Source organism: Neovison vison, chromosome 12 (genome assembly GCF_020171115.1).
Source record: "Neovison vison isolate M4711 chromosome 12, ASM_NN_V1, whole genome shotgun sequence".
In the NCBI taxonomy this organism is placed as follows: Eukaryota; Metazoa; Chordata; class Mammalia; order Carnivora; family Mustelidae; genus Neogale; species Neogale vison.
This window is the reverse complement of record NC_058102.1, coordinates 3,976,255-3,995,941: the sequence shown is the minus strand read 5'-3', so window position 1 is coordinate 3,995,941 and position 19,687 is coordinate 3,976,255. Positions and strand designations below refer to the sequence as shown.

General features: G+C 58.0%; 1 protein-coding gene across 2 annotated transcripts in view; it reads left to right on the top strand.

The window, feature by feature from the left end:
- FBLN1 (fibulin 1) overlaps positions 1-19,687 on the top strand; it is an 80,813-nt gene that overhangs the window by 25,417 nt on the left and 35,709 nt on the right. For both annotated transcript variants that reach the window (XM_044226470.1, XM_044226471.1), the window contains exons 5-14: positions 2,561-2,620; positions 3,969-4,070; positions 4,652-4,789; positions 5,976-6,113; positions 10,009-10,152; positions 10,971-11,099; positions 11,739-11,864; positions 14,704-14,823; positions 15,597-15,728; positions 17,209-17,332. In XM_044226470.1, the coding sequence (XP_044082405.1) occupies positions 2,561-2,620; positions 3,969-4,070; positions 4,652-4,789; positions 5,976-6,113; positions 10,009-10,152; positions 10,971-11,099; positions 11,739-11,864; positions 14,704-14,823; positions 15,597-15,728; positions 17,209-17,332 (1,213 nt within the window). The remainder of the gene's footprint in view (positions 1-2,560; positions 2,621-3,968; positions 4,071-4,651; positions 4,790-5,975; positions 6,114-10,008; positions 10,153-10,970; positions 11,100-11,738; positions 11,865-14,703; positions 14,824-15,596; positions 15,729-17,208; positions 17,333-19,687) is intronic.

Below are 19,687 nucleotides of genomic sequence, written 5' to 3'. Positions count from 1 at the left end.
GGTTTTGATTTCTCATGGATGCCGTGGGGCTGATTTCAGATATCTCAGGCATGAAGAAGGTCTGGAACCGCATTCTGGCTCCCTCCTTGACTTTTGAAACCAGAGATGATATTTTCACTTTAAACAAACCCAAACTATTCATCCTGATGGAGATTTTCTCCTGTGTCTCTGGGGAGGATTTTTGTTGATTTATGTCCTGTTTCCATTTGCTGAGCTTTGCTGCTGCTCCAGATGTCTCATTTCTCTTCTGTCTTTTATCTGCTTCAATTCTTGCCTCAGGCTCTCCCCAAAGTCACTGTGAGGACTCCCTGCCCTTCCTCCTCCCAGACCCAGACCCTTATCGCGGGCCTACTGTGTGCTGCCACAGGCCCGCACAGAGGCTCCGCAGACCGCTGCTGGCCTCTAACAAAAGAAGTCTGGGAATCGAGAGGAAGCTTTTGGAAACTTTTATATGAATCTGAGAGCGTAGCTTAATACCAGTTTCATCTAGACAGGCCTGTATGTCTGTTCTCATAACTTAATTTTTCTGGTAATTCGTTCATATTACATGCTATCAAGGTATGGCCTGTGATGGGGGAAAGAGCCCCGTCCCTTTACCGCAGAGAGTCTGGGAGGAACTGTGCTGGGATATATATTGGTTTCCCCCATTCTACAGATGGGAAGATGGGGGTGGGGGAACCCAGGTTTAGGATTCTCTTTCTGGCAGGATTGGCGGTGGCTCTGTGCCAGGCTCGCTGGCTTCCAAGGAACGCCATGGAAGCCTTGATGGCCTCCTGACCCAGGCGAGAGCTCCTCACAGTCCTCCTGGCCGACCCTCTGCCCTGTGCCTTGGCCTTGACTGAGTGCCCCAAGGGAGCCAAGAGTTCCCGAGTTGAATAACCGTAGCAAAGGTGCTCCCAGCCTCCTGACCTGGGGGAGACGATTCACACTCTAAAGGCCTTTTGCTTATTTCCTGGCCAAGTGAAAGGTTTACTTGGGGACCCTGACCACATTTTAACAGCCTGAAAAGAGCCTGCCTTGTGCCTAGTGTGTGTACGTTACATTGTATTGAATTTTAAAGCGGAATTTCTAATAACGTTTCTTTTTGATGGTGTTTCATTTTGCTGGTGTGAGGGTGCTACACACTCACCGTGGGTGTGTTAGCAGATATAGAAAGCAGAGGGGAGAGGAAATGGACACAGAGAGAAATTGTGTTTCCATCAGGTCGCTTTTCCTTTCCGTGTTTTCTCTGTGTCTCTTTTGCTTCTCGCACATGCAACGGACACATGGGTTTACGCTTTCCCGCCCATCGCGGTCACGCCTGCTGCCCACTCGTGCCTGAACTGTGGTCCCTGCCATCCTCTCTCGTAGACGGGGCCGCGACTTCCCAGGGTGTGGCTTTTGGGTATTTTTAGGGATCCTTCCTGCCCCTGGCTGTCTTACACAAGCTAAAGGGACGAATCTGTTTCTTCTCTTACCCCAGAATGGCCAGTGGAAAACCACCCCATCAGACTACAGTAGGGGAATCCACCGGTTGACATTCCTATTGTGAGTAGGGCCCTGTCTCTGCCAAGGGCTCAGCCCGCAGAGCAGATCTACTCAGATGCTTCGTCTGAATGCGCCCAGCGCGTGCCTGCTGATGGCCGGCGCTACACGGGGCTTTGCAGGTGGGCTGTATACATGCATTTATTTCCTGGGGCTGCCCTCGCAAAGCTCCGTGGACTGGAGCTGGGCGGGGGGAGCTCAAACAACAGGAATGTTCTATCTCCCAATCTGGAGGCCAGACCAGTCAAGGTATTGGCAGGGCTGCATCCCCCCGAGGCTCCGGGGGAGAATCTGCTCCAAGCAGCTCTCCTGGTTTTTCTTGGCCTCGGGGGCATGGGTCGCCCGTCTCCTCTCTCTCTCTTCCTGTCATTTTGCCTCTGCGCACGCCTGTCTCTGTGTCCGCTTTCCTCTTTCTAGAAGGACACAGATGTACTGGCCGGGAGCCCACCTTCACCCACCTTAACTCTATCATCTTTGCTAAAACTCTTCTTGAAAGGAAGGTCATGTGTGTGGGTACTGGGGGGTTAGGGCTCAACATCTTCTGGGGGGACACCATTTACCCTATCACCGCAAGTTTTTACTGGGCACGTTGATTCAGGTTTGGGGGCCGTGGCCCGGTGTAGAGCAGGGCCGCAGCTGCCTTTGCTGAAATAGGCAGGTAACGTGAGTGCCTAACGTCCCTCGGTAACCCCTGAGCTCCCCAAATGGGCATGACTGCCTGATATTTATAAGGAGATAAAGCGGGGCGCCTGGGGGGCTCAGTCGGTGAAGCGTCTGCCTTCAGCTCAGGTTATGATCCTGGGGTCCTGGGGTCGAGTCCCTGCTCAGCAGGAAGCCTACTTCTCCCTCTGCCTCTGCCTGCCACTCCCCTGCTTGTGTTTTCTCTCTCCCTAGGTCAAATAAATAAATAAAATCTTTTTTTTTTTTTAAAGAGTATGTTAAAAAAAAAAAGAGAGAGAGAGAGAGAGATAACGTATTCAGGGTTTCTTTCTGTTGCGACATGCCAGACACTGCGTTTGCCTCTCTTTCCCCTCAGCCAAGATTTCGGAGATGGAGGGGGAGCAGGAGGACCCGTACCTGAACGACCGCTGCAGAGGTGAGGCCGCCTCCCGGAGGAGAGTCAGGGCTGATCCCATCGCGAGTTGGACCTTGGGTTTTGCTCGGGTTCACATGGGATGGGCCCTCAGTGTGTGAGTTGACTCAGGTCCCTCTGCCCTCCCTGCACGCCTGGGCTCCCCCTTCTCCTTCCCCTCGAGCTGGGGCCTGGTGGGCTCATAGGGAGGGCCCATGCGGGAAGCGGGCGTCAGAAGCCCCCCACACCCCCCAACCCCGCAGCACCCGCCTAAACACAGTCTCTGTGAAGGGAGAACACCTGGGGCGGGGGCTGTTCCTTGACTTGGGTCCTGGAGCCCCAGTGCGTGCCTTGGACAGTATCCACTTGTCTCAAACAGAGACGTTTGCAAATTTAAAGAGGGTGGGGCCTGGCAGGTTTGTTTTTCATGTGATAAAAGGTCATTTCTCTTTCATGGAACATTCCCACATGTCTAGACTTGCGAGTCTGCTCCCCAGCTCCATTCGGACGCCTGCCCTGTGGTGGGCACGTTGATGGGGAGCAAACACAATCACAAAACGATGGGGTCCGCGCTCGGTGACACGTCAGCACAGGGGTGGGCGGGCGGGGGGACGATGGGGAGGCTGGAGGAGGGCAGAGAGCCCAGAAAGCTCCCTGGGGGGTGTGGGAGGCCTTCCTGGGGGAGGACGTAGCTGGTCTGCAATGGATGAGGGTGGCTTAGCCAGGAAGGTGCCCCGGGACAGAGATTTGGGCAGTAGGAGTGGAGACAGGCGGACCCAGACTCGGGCTGGCAGGCCATGGCGTGGGGGAGGGCTGTGGCGGGGGACAGAGGAAGAGGCTGGGGAGGCGGGCAGAGGCCTGTGGGCCCAGGGCAGCGGTCAGAACTCTGGCCGCATCTTTAGCTGGTAGAGTTTTGTCCCAGGGAGATTTGCTCTTTGAGCATCACTCAGTTGCCTGCAGGTTTGTGGTTGGTGGGGGAGGGGAGGTACCAGGGACACTGAGGGACCCTCATGGGATGGCCCCCTCCATGTCTGTGCTGGACGGCAGCTTCTGGCTTCTCTGCCTGGCCCCTCCCAGCCCCACTCCAGCCTGCAGGGCTGGCCCGGCCTGCTGCCTTTTTGTCAGACCAGGGCTGGGACCTGAAGCAGCAGCCGCAAGGTTGTCCCGGGCCAGATCGTGGGGGGTCTCCCAAGGAAAGGGAGGGGTGCTAGGCTGGAGAGGGTGGCCTCCAAAATGGGGAGCCCACCTTTGTGCGTCGTCCACCCCGAGGGCATTTGCTCTGGCCCAGGCCAAACAGAACTGGAAACCCAGGGGGTCTCTGGTGTGTGTTGGGCTGGCGGCTCACATCTGCCCTGATCTGCTCTGATTGCAGGCGGCGGGCCCTGCAAGCAACAGTGCCGAGACACGGGGGAGGAGGTGGTCTGCTCCTGCTTTGTGGGCTACCAGCTGCTGCCCGACAGCGTGTCCTGTGAAGGTAACTGTCGCCATGCTTCCGCGCCAGGGCTCGCAGCCGCACTGGGAGCCTCTGCCTGGACTTGGCATCTGGGCAGGGCCCTCCCTGCACACCTCAGGCCCCCACCACCCTGCAGGTGAAAACCAGCGAACCCTGGAGTCCACGGTGCATGGTGCCAAGCACCGTGTTGGGGAAGAGGGCTGGCTTTGGGGGTCTGAGCAGGCTCTGAATCCAGAATCTGCCAGGTGGCCCTGGGCACGTCCCTTGGCCTCTCTTGGCTCCTCCTGTCTGAGGCAAGGCAGATGGAGGAAGGGGATCGCCTCTCGTAGGGGCCTTAAGGATCACGTGCCTCGGGTTCAGGGCCTGGCACTTGCTTCCGGGGTGCTCAGAGAGAGCTGCAGATCTGAAACGGAGCAGGGGAAAGAAACCACTGCTTTTGATTTGGTGGTGGGTGCCCAGGACCCTACATAGCACGTGCATGGGGGACTGGACAGAGGCTGGGAACCAATTGCACCACGCCTTCCGGAACATTCTTTTCGACAAAGCACGCGGGGACCGGTGGTTCTGGCTGGTTACTCCTGCTTTGCCTCCATTTCTCCTAGACATCAACGAATGTGTCATGGGTGAGCACAACTGCCGGCTCGGAGAGTCCTGTGTCAATACAGTGGGCTCTTTCCGCTGCCAGAGAGACAGTAGCTGTGGGACTGGCTATGAGCTCACGGAGGACAATGACTGCAAAGGTATGACATGCTCTGGGTCCGCACACCTCAGCTCCCCACGACTAGATAGGATGTGCTGGTAAATGCAGCACCGGGCTCCGGGGGGCTCTGGGTTCCCTGTTGCCCTGTGTCGTACCCCGTGACTGCCCAGGGATGCTGATCAGTTAAGCTGTTAGTAAAGATTTACCTTCTTTACTGTAACATTGAGTTCATGACAGGGGTGAGTTTGCATTTCTGGAAGGGCTCAGAGCAGAATCAATTCAAAACAAGTCCCGAGGTGAATTTCAGGTGCTTCCATGTGCTTTCTTCCCGCATCCACCCCACAAATTATTTTTGAAAACAGCTGCCTTCCATCCGACTCCAGGCAGCCTCGGAGTTCAAAGCATAATCTCTTCTGCTGCATGAAAACATGACATTTCTGGCTGCCGGCCTCTCCCTGCCGGGCCGTAGATGTTATTTGGCAGATAAGGCTTTGCTGAGGATCTCTGAGGACATAGTTTTCTTCTGAGGCTTTCCAGCCCTCCAGAATGACAAAACGACTTGTGTGAAAATGTTGGTCGAGTTACGAGGGTAACTCAAAAGCCAGGCACACCCTCCTGACGTCGGAGGGTCTTTGGGCAAGCTCGCTCCTCTCCACCCTTGCTGGGCAGCTTGGGCCCTGAGAACCCAGGGACCCAGGCCGCGGAGTATACGCTTTGGAACACTTGACGGCCATGAACTTCGGGGGAAGGGCAGCCAACGTGTCCAGTCATGACAATCACCATTACTCCTATTTGGCATCTCGTGACGATTTCAGGATGAATAACTTTAGAGGGACAGTGTTTATTGCCACGAGGATCATTGCTTATTATCTAAACTAAACATGCACTTAGCCTCAAGTGAAGGGAAACAAAAAAATCCCACATGCTGCCAGGAAAATGCCTGGGTTATTTATTATATAACAGAAAGTTTGCCTCATAAGAGCCTTGGGGAAAAGAGAGAGAGCGAGAGAGAGAGAGAGATCGAGTTTTCAGTCTTAAGCGATGCGAGCACTATCTGGCCAACCAAGGCTGTTTTTTAATGTGATTTCTCCGTTGGCATGTTTTGGGTTGGAGTCTGAATAATGAGCATATGAAAAAAAAAAAAGGCATTCTTGTGATGTTTAAATGTTGTGAGATGTTTCTGACAGGACTCTTGCTAACAATTTCCTTTTTTCATGACGTACCAGATATTGACGAGTGTGGGACTGGTATTCATAACTGTCCCCCCGGTTTTATCTGTCAGAACACTCTGGGATCCTTCCGCTGCAGACCCCAGCTACAGTGCAAGAACGGTTTTATACAGGATGCTCTAGGCAACTGTATTGGTAAGACGCTGTCACCAGGGCTGAGAGGGTCCCCCAGGCGGGGCGAACGCCCCGGAGCTGGGCCATGTCTCCGGATCGGGGGAGGGTGGGGGGCCTCCTAGCAGAGGTCGGCAAGCGTATCTTATCAAGGCCCCGGGGGAGCAGACATTGAGGCCTCGTGGGCCATCCAGGCTCAGCTCGGCAGAAAGCAGCCGTGGATACGTGACCGAGTGGGCGGTGTTGTGTCCCCATAAAACTTGATTTACCAAAACAGGTACAGGCTGGGGTTGGCCCCGGGGCTAGAGTTTAGCAACCCTGGGTTTAGACAAAAGCCCTGGTTTGGCTTCAATTTTGGAGTCTACACCTGGTTTAGAACTTAAGGTGATGGACTCCCTTCCTCTGACCCTTAATTTCTTCCTCTGTAAAATGGGAATAGTCACGCCATCTGCCTTAGAGGCTTGAGGCAAGGATCGAACAAGAGGATGGTGAAGTGCCTGCGGTCTTAAAAACGTGTTTTGAAAGATACTCCGCGTTAGTAGTCAGTTTCACAGAGGTGGAGAGGGGCGCGGGAGGTGCCAAGGGCCTGGGGCAGGGGAGTGAGGAGCTGGTGTTGACTGGGCAGGGAGTTTCAGTCGGGGAAAATTAAAAAGTTGTGTGGCTGGACGGCGGTGATGGTTGCATGGCAGCGCGAACGGAGTTGACACCTCCTGTCTGGAGACTTAAAATTAGGGAAAGTGGCACATTTTCTGTCACATGTATCTCACCCCCAAAAAACGCACCACTGTGGGAGGAAGAAAATCCCATGGGAACGTAGTGAACTGGCAAACGCAGGAGGCCTGGCCAGAAGCTCAGGCAGGGAAGTAGCGTGTGGGAGGGGCAGGAAGCAGAGCACCCGTCACCAGCTTTACACAGGGGAAGGGCCTGCCCTTCCTCCTGGACTCAGCCTGGCTAACCTCCTGGCTCAGGCACCGGGCGCTGTTGGCATTGGCGTCTAGATCCGCAGACCTGGCCTTGGCCTCTGCTCGGCGGAAGCTTTCTAGATCCTGCCCTTAAGGACAGGAAGACGTCTCTCCAGATGAGAGCTGCAGACGCCACCTGTTAGAACATACTCCGTGGGGCTGCCCCCTTACCCTCCTTGAAGGGTCTGTGAACGAGGGATGGCCGGTTTTTGTCCTAGGTCTGGCTCAGCCTCTCTCAGAGAAATCTGTATTGTTCTTTGATTTGGAATGGTAGTTTGGACTGAAAGTTCTCCTCGCCGCCCCCCCCCCTTTTAACCACCCTGGGATATTTAAAGACAAATACAACAGTGACCCCCCACTTTGGACAGGGGCCTCCTTGGAGCCCTGCCCCAGCCTTCTTCTTTAAAGCAGCACCCCCCATGACAGGCGGGGAGTGTGGGGAAGTGTCGGAGCTGGGATGAGGTGGGGGGGGGCTCAGCTCTGGGATGAGGTAGGGGGGGCTCAGCTCGGCCGGGCTTGGCCCCTCGCCAGCTCCCACCCAGCGCAGGGGACCAGGAGCCCGGGGCTGACGGCCCTGCCAGGGCCAGCAGGGAGGAGGGGCCTGCCCAGACTTGCTGTGTGCTGGGTGGGGGCTCTGCGAGGAGGCTGGCATCTGTTCAGGATGGAAACCCTGGCTCACCGCAGGCACAGCCCCGGTGGGAGAGCAGCGGGAGGGAGGGGGAGCAGCGGGAGGGAGGGGGCGGCCTCCTTCGTGTCCTCCACTAGACGCGGGGAGAGCCTGGCGGAGTGCAGGAAAGCCCCAGAGGAGCCCCGCCGGCCAGCACCTGGTGATTCAGAATGTTTGCCAACCAACCAGGAGGCACCCCTCGTCTCACCCTGGGGCAGCCCCCCGTTTCCTGTGCCCACCCCACCATCCTTGCCACCAGACTCAGGATTCTTTCTTTAAAAAATGGTTTTGATTTCAAAAGTTTTATATACATATAAAATATGTGTATATGTATAATCTTTATTTACAAAAATGCAAGCAAATTGCAAAGTGCAGAAAGGAAACATTTCTGTATAGCTCAGCAGAGGCTGTGCCTCTCGGAGCTCCTCCGGCTCTCTGGAGACCTTTTCTGATGTAAATGGGGCCAGAGTCAGCGGTGCCTGCTCCCCGCCCCCACCCATTCCTTGACAATCGCATTTCAACATCATTTTTCATCAGTACCTTTATGTCATTTAAAAAAAAATGACCAAGTCATCCCAAATACTTCTGTACAAGGAGGAAGTGTGTTGGGATCCAGTGCTAGTTTCAAGGCTGTCTGGGCGAGGCCACTTCCTCTCCCCCGTGTGCACCCGGGTCTTCGGCTTGCACACCTCTGCCCACGGCACCCTCGCTCCCTCCAGAACAGCGTGAGGTGGTGGGAAGCTCTGACCTCATGGGCAGCCACATTCATCTTCCCGGGGATCCTGGAACCATCTGGTACCCCACAAGCCTGCCTGTTCCCCTCGGGCCACCAGCAGACAGCCCCGTAGCTGCAAAGTACCAGCTTCATGAGCTATGGGGTCTCTGCTGTAGCTTGTGAAAACAGCTGGAGACAGTATGTAAGACAATGGGCATGGCTGTGTTCCAATAAAGCTTTATTGACAAAACCAGGCAGTGGGCTGGATTGGGCCGGCAGGCTGCATTTCACCCACCCCTGATTTAAGGGCTGGGAGGTGGGGCTCCCTGATTCTAGAGCTGAGTAGTCCCTGGGCCCGGTCTCGTGCTGGGGGAGTTTCCTTGTTTATAAAACGCAGAGAATAATCCTGGCCCTGCCTAAATCGCAGGCCAGCTGCGGCGGCGAGGGTAGCAGGGACCTACGTGCTTTTGTAAGCTGCTAAGTGCTACTCTGGCTGGAGAGGCTGACCCAAGGGAGAGGGTGCGGCTGGTCACCGACTGCCTGAGGAGGATGGGGTGAGGCCAGGAGGGAAGCACCGCAGGTCCCTCGATGGGGTGAGGCCAGGAGGGGAGAAGCACCGCAGGTCCCTCTTTCTGACGTCAGCTCGGGAGTCTTCTACCATCACTCCCTTCTCTTCGTCCCCTAGATGCTTTTGAGTGTCTGAGAAGGGGATTCCTTTTTTTTTTTTTTTAAAGATTTTATTTATTATTTGACAGACAGAGATCATAAGTAGGCAGAGAGGCAGGCGGGGGTGGGGGCAGCAGGTGCCCTACTGAGCAGAGAGCCCAATGCGGGGCTTGATCCCAGGATGCTGAGATCATGACCTGAGCCAAAGGCAGAAGCTTAACCCACTGAGCCACCCAGGCGCCCCTGAGAAGGCAATTCTTAAAAACCTTAGAATTCTCCCTCTAGTAAGAAGTTCAGCCTCCATGGCTTGTTGTTGTTGTTTGAGAGAGAGAACTCGAGTGGGGGGAAGGGCAGTGGGAGAGGGAGAGAGAGTCTTAAGCCGACTCCACACTCGGCATGGAGCCTGAGGGGGGTGCGATCTCACGACCCTGAGATGGTGACCTGAGCCGAAATCACGCATTGAACACTTAAGCGGCTGAGCCACCCAGATGCCCCTGCCTCTGTGATTTTGCACCAAAGGGGAGCTAGAGGACCGAGTGTTTATCCTTGTGTGTTTACTGGTTTGCACTCTCTGGGCGTGTGGGATTCAGAAGGGACATGGCCACTTGACCGTGGGTAGCCCCGAGAGCCAGGCAGGCAGCCTTAGATGCCGTGCAGGGAAAGATGGATGGGCTGAAGGTCAGGGCCAGGGAGATGGCCTAGGCACGTTGTCTTTGAGGTAGCGTGTGCTGGCAAGATCTGGGAGCCAGCTGGGGGGCTGGTGTTGGTTCAGGGTGAGCAGGCTTCATAGTACCTCTGGGTGAGGCTTTGCAGTGAGGAGGGGATGTGGCGGCGTTTTGGAGATCGCGTCGTTGGGTTTTTGGAGGCCCCCCGTGTTTAACCACCTTGGCTTTGTCTTCCCTGCTGTAGATATCAATGAGTGTTTAAGTATCAGTGCCCCGTGCCCCGTTGGGCAGACATGCATCAACACAGAGGGCTCCTACACATGCCAGAAGAACGTGCCCAACTGTGGCCGTGGTTACCATCTCAACGAGGAGGGAACCCGCTGTGTTGGTTGGTATTTAAAAAGAGAACCAGTCTGATATGAACCTTCCTGTCTGCTCCCAGCACATCCCTTCCTTCCCTCGAAGGGGAGAAGAAATCCCCAAAGTGAAGTTGTTTCTATCTCTCTATCCATCCCACTGCTCAACTCCAAGCATAGACCTTTATCATCGATTGCTGGGACTGGTGCAGTAGGATGCCAGCCTCCCACTGTGCCCAGCTTCTTCCCTTTCAGTCTGTCCAGGGTGTCCTGAGCTGAAAGCTCTTTTGTTCCTCCCCACTCACAATCTCCAGTGGTGAGAGGGGATAGGCAGTGACCCCGCTTACAATTCAGTCCTCCTGAGATGGCCCCAACTTCACAAACCTTATAATTCAGATGAAATAGGTCTTGCTGCTCCCTAAGCCAGCTCTGCTCTTTCCTCTCTGTGTTGTTTTCTGCTTTTACACCTTTTCCTCTGCCCACCTGCTTCTACATGCCTTTGGACCCAGATCCCTGCTAATTGGAAAGAGTCCTTCTCCCTCTGACTCCTAGAGCACTTCCCTGGTGGCTCCCCCGGGTCACTGGTACTACCGGCCTTTCCCAGGGCCATCACTGGCCAGCCAGAGTAGGTGGCCCCTGAGTGTAGGGGCTGCGTCTGGGTCAGCTGCCTCCCCAGCACGGGGTTCAGCACGCGGCAGGTGTCCTGTGACATCGTCTTGAAGAATAAATAATGCTGCTTTGTTAACGTACATTTTAGTTTGCTGCTTTCTTGTCTTCCTTTCTGATCATCTTACGGAGAAAAGAAAAACCCACACTAAACATTTTTCAATGCGTCATTCTCTTTTACAAGATGTGGACGAGTGTGCGGCGCCCGCTGAGCCCTGTGGGCCGGGGCACCTGTGTACGAACTCCCCCGGAAGCTTCCGTTGCGAGTGCAAGGCTGGATACTATTTCGACGGCATCAGCAGGACGTGTGTGGGTACGTGGGCATCCCTGCAGGCCCCGGGGGGGGCCCCTGAGAACGTCCCGGTGCAGCAGCCCCAGAGAGCAGACCCTGCGATGGGGGACCCCCATTCAGGTTCCAGCCCTGCTGCTGTGCTCCCAGGTGCGACCCAGGCCCCACCCATACAGTAGGTGCTCTGCTCCACCCAAGGCGGGCAGGGGTGTAGGAGACTGCAGCTGGCTCTCCAAACGTCCAGAAGCACGAGTGACTTCCCAGAGTCCGGGCTCGCGGTGGAAGAATGAATGGTGGTACGGCCGTCTCCCTGCTGGGGACGGGACAGCCCCCTGGAGGCCGCCACCTGCCACCCCAAAACCGGGCTGCTCCGGGGGAGGGGAGGGCTGGCAACTGCCCCACCCACCCCCAGAGCCGCGTGTCTGAGCCAGTGGACCGTCCTTCAGGGCTCTGGGATGGAGAATTGGCGGGTGGGCACGGCCACAGGAGGCCAGGAGGGGCCCCCGGCACGCCCACTGACTGCTGGGGGCTTTGGGACAGTCACTCTGCCTCTCTCCTCCTAGAGATGTGGCTGTGGACGGTGGGGGACACTGGGAGCTCGTGGGCAGAGGTGGCATGGGTGGGGGACGCTGTCCTGAGCCGGCCCCGCCCGCTCTGTTGCAGACATCAACGAGTGTCGGCGCTACCCCGGGCGTCTCTGCGGCCACAAGTGTGAGAACACGCCCGGCTCCTACTTCTGCAGCTGCACCGTGGGCTTCCGGCTCTCTGCCGACGGCCGGTCGTGTGAAGGTGAGGCCATGTGGCCAGGGCGGGGGGTTCCAGGACGCCCGCTCCCGGGGAGAGCCACCGCTGAAGCTGCACACCCGTGGGATGGCCTCGAGTTGGTTTCCGCAGCGCGGGTCACGGGACGCGCTGGTTGGGGAAGCACATGTCGACGGGGGCTGGTCAGAGAGGACGGCTCACCCAGTCCCTGCTGGGCCCCGGAGCGCCTGGTGGCGTCCGCCTAGGGCCACGCACGGGGATGGAAAAGCCGAAGAAGCCGTGTGGGTTGTGGCCGAGGGTGTAGGATTCGGCGGCGTCTGACAGACCCTGTGTTCACCCGACTGGGGCTGTGGCCGACGTGCCCTGCCTCTGTGCCCTGACGGGAGAAACGGGGTTGGGAGGTCAGATTTTCAAGTAAATTGGATTACTCAGACTGTGGCAGTAGCAGAGCGAGACATCAGTGCAGATCCGTCTCAGCTCTGCTGGAACAAAAGGCGACAGGCTTTTGAAATGCTGGGCCATGCCCAGGGGTCGTCCCCCACGATGTTGGCGGTGGGGGGGGGGGTGGTGAGCCTGCTTAGGCGGGCTGCACCTGCTAACCAGCTCCTCCGTCCCACAGAGATTGGGAGGTGGGGGCCTCCCCTTCCTGATGATCACATCTCGAAGGCATGATTCCTGCATCCTGGAGAAAGACTCTTGGGTTGCAGAGGCTTGAAGGGACAGAGAGAGGGTTTGCATCTGCAAGTTTTAGCAAGTAAATACTTGTAAGAAAGAGGAGGCCAGGGCAAGCTGTCGGGTGTTGGTCGGAATGCTGAGTCTCTCCTTTGGGCAGCACTGAGCTTTTTTTTTTTTTTTTTTTTTTAAAGATTTTATTTATTTATTTGACAGACAGAGATCACAAGTAGGCAGAGAGGCAGGCGGGGGGGGGTGGGAAGCAGGCTCCCCGCTGAGCAGAGAGCCCGATGCGGGGCTCGATCCCAGGACCCTGAGACCGTGACCTGAGCCGAAAGCAGAGGCTTTAACCCACTGAGCCACCCAGGCGCCCCAGCACTGAGCTTTTTAGGAGGCATTTTAAGGGTCCGAGCCCGTCACCCTAGGCGTTCCTGTCTTGGGCCCGTAAAAGCCAGGCTGAAGTCTGGTTGGGTCTCTCCGTCCGCCTGGTGGGGGTTGGACGGAGCTGTTCGTGCCGAGTGTTTCGGTTAGCACAGAACGCCGGCCTCCTCGGAACATGGACCGAGATGGTGGGTCATACATTCAGCACAGGGCCTGGTACACAGTAGGTGCTCAACAGCTATCACATCTTCTACGGGAATTAGGGTCTGGGGTCAGCAAAGGACAGAGCTTTGGCAGCCCTCAGCGGTCCTCTCCCACTGTCCTGCACAACTTTTGGACCAACCACGGAAGAATCATGAAAGTCCACTATGCCCAGAGGCACCCAGGACGCACAGTTCTCAAACTGGAGGCTGGACAGTGAGATGGGGTCCTGGGCCCTAGGGTCCCCACAAGAATTTCGGATCTGCCCCCAAGAACCAGACCCAATGCATGGGTATCGCAAGGAAACTGTTCACACGTGGGCTGGGTTCCCTTGACCTTGGGCTCTAATCCTGGCTCTGCCATTTTAGGGCCTTGAAGGAGTAACTCAGCATTTCTGGGCCCCAGCGTCCTCCTCCGCAAATGTGGGGGGTGGCGGGACCCACCTTACCGGGAGTCGGGATGAAACATGGGACGAGCTCATCCCAGGGCAGGGTCCCGTACGAGACAAAGTGTCGTCTGTGGAGACCGCTGATGTCCTTGCTGCTATTGTTCATGGCTTATGCCATTCCTTGTCACTCCGAAGTGGCCGGAGAGGAGATACTCACATCTACATTAGTGGCCACACTGGGGACAGAAAACCGGCTTGGCCACATCATTCCACTAAGCATTTATAAAGGTCCCCTGGCAAGGTGGAGAGCGAGAACGCGGGCTCTGCCTTCAAGGAGTGTCTGTAGGATGTGACGAGAAACCCCAGGGGGCAGAGCTGAGCAGCCGACCTGGTGAGCAGGTGATAGCCAGGCTGGGCACGAGGTTGCTGTAGGACAAAACATGGGGTGAGAAGCTAATGCACACTCTCAGCTGCTCTCCCCTCCTGCCTGCTAGGAGTTAGCAGTAAATACGTGTGAGAAGGGACTTCTAGGCCAGGGGTTGGCAATTTTTTTTCCCCTAAAAGCCACATAGTAAATATTTCAGGCTCAGCCAGCTACGCTCTGTGTTGTAGCTTATCGCCTCTGCCGCTGCGTTGCCAAAGCAGCCACAGACCGGGGCAAATGAGGGAGAGAGCGTAGCTATGTGCCAATAAAACTTTATTTACAAAACCAGGTGGTGGGCCAGGTGTGTGCTAATTCCTGCTCTAAGGGAAGGAGACAGAGGAGCAGGAGCCCGGCGCTGCCCAGTGGGCTGGTGCGTGCCAAGCACTGGCATGTTAGGAATGTTGGCATCTCGGCTCTTCACCCGGGCCTCCCGCTCTGCAGAGGGCATTGTCTTGGGGATGCAACTGGGAGGGCTGTGATCAGAGCTCCATTTGAGGACTAGAACGGACCTGGTGATGGGCTGGGGGGAACCCACTGGAAGGAGCCGAGACTGGAGGCTTTACTGTGGTCCCGATGAGAGGTTCCAGATCTGTCTGGCATGGGGGATGGAGTGGGGGCCGTGCTCCCTCGGGACGACCCCAGGCGGGTCCCCAGCCCCAAGCGCAAGTGCTGAGCGCCACAGGACTTCTGGCCCTTCTTCTGGGGTGACTTGAGGGAGCTGCTGTGTCTCCAGCCCCGCCCGGGAGCAGGGGCGGGTGGCCGGCTCCGAGCGCTGACCTGCGGTGCCCCGTGTCTTTCAGATGTGAACGAGTGCAGCAGCAACCCTTGTAGCCAGGAGTGTGCCAATGTGTACGGCTCCTACCAGTGCTACTGCCGGCGAGGCTACCAGCTCAGCGACGTGGACGGCGTCACCTGCGAAGGTGGGAGCACCCCACTCAGCTGAGGGGAGGGGACTCCCAAACCCCTCCCGCTGAACGCCCTTCCGGGCTGGTGGGTGGTGGGGTCTTTTTCCCCTCCAGCTGAGATTTATTTGGATACAAAGAAGCCATAGCGAGTGAGGAATAGAAAGCTGCGAACACACACGTAACTGGCGACCGTCCAGTGGGCCGGGACCTTGAACCAGCATGGCAGGAACCGCATGTGGCGGGGCTTAGTGGCGACCCTGGGACACAGCAGGGGCCCAGGGGGCCACCCGCAGGCCTGACCCGAAGCTCTGCCTCCCCTTGGCCGGGGCCGTGTGTCCTCTGCCCCCGAGGGCTGAGCCCAGACCTGCCAGGCTGTCAGAGAATTAAAGCGGAGGTCGGCCTGGAAGGGCTTTGCAGGGTGCCTGGTGCACCGTGGGCGCTTGAGGCAGCTGCTGTTAGGTCTCCCCCTGCCCCGGCGGGTGTCATTTTTATAAGCACGTTGTACTCAGCATCATCATGCACCTGAGACCTGCAGATCACCTGTCCTGTGTGCTGTCTCCCTCCCCGAGTCCCCGGTCTGCCACGCTTTACACCACCACCTCACTGTGTGACCCTAGGCCAGCTCCTTCCCCTCTCTGGGCCTCATTTTCCCTTTCTGGCATGATAGTTTCTGAGGCCGCCCCAGCATCCGGAGGCTTCCTGTGTCCAGATGCCCCATCGCGGCCTGCTGTCGGGAACGTAGCCCAGCCTGGGGCCCAGTCGGGATGCTCAGGGTGTTTCCGTTGCAGACATCGACGAATGCGCCCTGCCCACTGGCGGCCACATCTGTTCCTATCGCTGCGTCAACATCGCTGGAAGCTTCCAGTGCAGCTGCCCGCCGTCTGGATACAGGCTGGCCCCCAACGGCCGCAACTGCCAAGGTGAGCATTGCGGAACCCGTGGGGTTGCCCAGGCCGTGCACAGGGCTCTGCAGGGCAGGGGAGCTGAGTCCGGGCGGCCCCCGGCCCCGTTGTGGGGATGTGCTTCCCTGGCCCAGGGGCGACATCACAGATGGGGGCACTTGGGACAGGGATGGGAGGACTCTGCACACACACCCTGGTCTCCCGTACCTGGCACACTTGTCTTCAGGGGGTTCTGATCCTCCTGCTGGGCCCTCGACACCCCCAGGGGCCCAGAATGGGGAATGACAGCCTTTAGGAAGATGCTAGCCAAGGAGGAAAGGGGAGCTCGGCACCCAGAAGACCCCATTCCACAGCACAGGGCCGCTTGTTCCAAATGGCATTTGCCCACCCGACGAACCCTTGATGGGAGCCTGCCACGAGTGAAGGACAGAATGGGCAGCAGGTGCTGGAGGCTCCTGTCCCAAAGGGTTGATGGTGACTGCCTGGGCAAGAGGACAGGTGCATTCTGGAGCGTGCCCACCTGTCTGTAGCTCTGAGCACCATGACCATGAGGGTCCTCCTGGGGCCAGGGTCAGCTCCAGCGTGGGCTAAATGAGGGGCCAGGGACACGCATCTGTACTTGGCTCCTTGTCTAAGAGCACTCTAGGGGTCATCGTGAGCTCCAGAACTGAGCTCTCTGGCAACTGAGAGGAGATGCTGGGTGGAAATTTGTGAATGAAGGACCCTAGGAATGGGTCCAGGGACAGGCCCAGAAGCTGAGTCACAGAGCTTGGGTCTGTGGGCCCCTTCCTCAAGAGCGCCCCCCCCCACGGGACTCTCAACCCAGAGGCTCCAGAGGCCCCACTTTCTGCCCTGTCAGCTCTGGTCATGAAGAAGGTGACTTTGATCAAAGGCAGGCGGGAGCGGTGGCCTTTCCTGGGAGGGACCCACTCAGCTCGCCTGCAGCTCTGGGTGGAAGTCACTTTGTTTTCTCCTTTCTGGCGGAGGAGACGACTTTCTTGCTTCTGGCCAGGCTCCCTCACCGCAGCCCGGGTGTGCAGCCAGGACCAGCAGAAGCACATTCCTGAACCTCCGTCTTTGACATTAGGAGTTGTTTTTGCCACCAACATCAGGCGCCTGGCCCCTCTTCGCAGATGCCTCCCAGGCGTGGTGGCGTCCCCTGGGCCCCACCGTGGGGCTGCTCCAGAGAGCTGTGGGAAGGGGACAGCTCCCCGTATCCAGGGTCTTCTCAGTCCGGTGCCCCTAGCATCACTGACCCCAGGCCCCAGGCACAGCCTAGAATTCTCTTAAGCCCGGGTCTCCTCACCTGTGCTGTGTGGGGCCCTTCCAGGCCTGCTCCTATCCCCCAACCCCAGGAACTGTGCATAATAAGCACAAACTATAAACACCGATACCCTGCGAGAGAGGGGCCGTGGTGGGAGGCCTGGGCTCCCTGTCCGGGATGGCGAGGACGCGGGTGGCCTCCGCCTTCACTGGGCTGCCCTGGGGTCTCCCACAGACATCGATGAGTGTGTGACCGGCATCCACAACTGCTCCATCAACGAGACCTGCTTCAACATCCAGGGGGGGTTCCGCTGCCTGGCCTTCGAGTGCCCCAAGAACTACCGCCGCTCTGCAGACACGTAAGTCCCTCGGGGCCCTGGGGTGCTCCGCGGCAGCCTTCCCATGGGCCGTGGCTCCTGGGCTGGGCAGGTGCTTCACTGACTGTGCCCACCTCCTCGCAATGGGAGCCCTGGGAAACCAGGGGGCCCCTGAGGCTCCAGCCCCTAAATGCCAGGAGAGTACAGAGAGCCTGGGTAATGACTTCAAGGCAGGTGGGCCTGCCCTGGGGGAGCCCAGGCCTGTGCTTTCCCCAGGCTGGACCAGGGCAGGGGCACAGCTCATGGGGCCTCAGCTTTCTCACATGCACGTCCTCTGACCCAGATGAAGGTAGTGCTGGTTCTGGGTGAGCTGAGATTGCTGGGGCATCCTCCGTCGAGGACCCCCCCCCCACTTCCTAAAAGCCAGATTCCATTCAGCCCAGTGACGGTGTGGGCCCAGCACGAAGGGTCTATGTCCCAGACTTGAAGCTGTGTGTTCCCATGTCCCTGGAAGCTCCCTCCCTCCCTGGCCAGTGGGATGTGTGCTGGAATGTTCTAGAAACGCCCTTCCTCAGGGCAGAGTGAGGACCCTCTGGTCTCCTTACACACCACCCTGCCCCTGGTTCGTTGGGTGCCCCGTCCGTAGTCTCAGGAAGAGCTGTCCGGGGGGGCCAGATTCAGGAGCACAGATGCGTGACTCCTCCCTCCAACCCCTGGAAATGCTCAAAGCCCTCACACAGCCAGGCTGACCATGACTCGGCCTTTCAACCTTAAGTCGGCGGCTCCCGCTGGAGGGTCAAGGCCTTCTTGGCTGGTGCACCCGGCCTCGGTGTCCACTTGCTCAGCCTCGAGGCGGCTGCCCTGGCTTGTGGTTCTGGCCCTGCCTCCAGCTCGTCGAGTGCCAGAACGGGAGATGCTCAGATAACCCATCTCCGCGGCGGCCCTCTGGGCTCCTCCTGGGGGTCCGTGCTCCCCCTCTGGCCGCTCAGCTCTGCAGGCCCACTCTGTTCCCCCTGCGTGGGTATATTTGTCCTCCTGGAAGCACAGCCGCTCACGGCCTCCCTGCACCCCTGTGAGCTCCCAGCCCCTCCAGAGCTGGGTCTGCGAGTGTGCAGCCTTCCAGAGACCTCGTGGGTTACCCAAAGGTCCAGAGGGCAGCGAGGCCATTCCTCTGACTGCTAAGAAGGTTCCGTGTCCTCACTTCGAGGCTGGGCTGCCGTTGTGTGTTTTAAGTGCCTGCTCTCCGGGGCCTTTGTCTGTGTCTGGGTTTGAGGACTCTGGAAGACCGGCTGGCGCAGGGCGTGGACTTCTCCTTCACACCCAGCCATGAAACCAGAGGAGGCGGCTGCTCTTTGGGGGTCTGCACATCTCCCAAGCTGCCAGCTGCCAGGTGGGCGCCGTGTGTCAAGGTCGTGGTTGAAAGTGGCAGACCAGGCCCCTCTCCGCCGCATGTTGGTGCATACTGGACAAAGTCATTTACTGGTTTGGGGACCGTGGGCAGACAGTGGGCTGCAAGGCCTCCCACCCCTGAACCGTGCCTACTAGGGGCACAAGACAGAACAGCAATGGCCACAGGGTGTAGCAGAGTCCCCATAAGGCTGGAGTGGGAGGCGGGGCGTGCTGGAGTAGGCAAGGCTAGAGGGAAGGGGGAGGGAAGAGCTGTGTCAGACAGAGAGGGAAGGGGTGGTGGGCGGGATAGAAGGCTGCGGACAGGGGAGCAAAGGGGTTCCGGCCGTGAGATGGGGTGCTCAGCAGGGAACCGGGACCCGAGTTCCACTCACTGAGGGGTTGATGCTCCAGGGCTCAGTCTGCTGGTCCGTGGATTGATTGATCGGCCGGTACCCGGCACAGATAACGAGGGGGCTCATCATTTTCCCTGAGAACAGAAAGTGGGCCCCCACCCACAACACAGGTGAGAAGGGAAGGATGAGTCTCCCAGCCACACCCCCCAAAATGGCCAAGATTGACACACGTTCCTGTTCCCCAGCACCACCCAGCGGTGCAGCAGATGGGGAGGAGAAAGGAGCTGGGAGCCGAGTCTGGACCTGACTCCCGGACCACCAGCCCCCCTGAGTGCTCTCAAGCCCCGTGGGGATGCTGAGGCGTTCTGGAAAGATGCCGGCCTGGAGTCAGGTTCACGCATGTCTGCCTCCCTGCTCAGCCCATTCCAGGTCTGTTGAGCTTCTCGGAGCCGCCATACTCCAGCCGTCAAGGGGACGGTGATGTCCCCCCGCCCGGTTCGCATGGGATGAGCAGGGATTGTGGGGCGGAGCCCCCTCATGAGGTTCACACTGGGCTCAGCCTGGTGGGGTGTGAGTAGGCACCCCAAAGGCGTATTTCACTGCCAGTGTTCATGGAGGAAGGGAAGGTGGGCAGGGCCCCTGGTGTCCAGGTCCG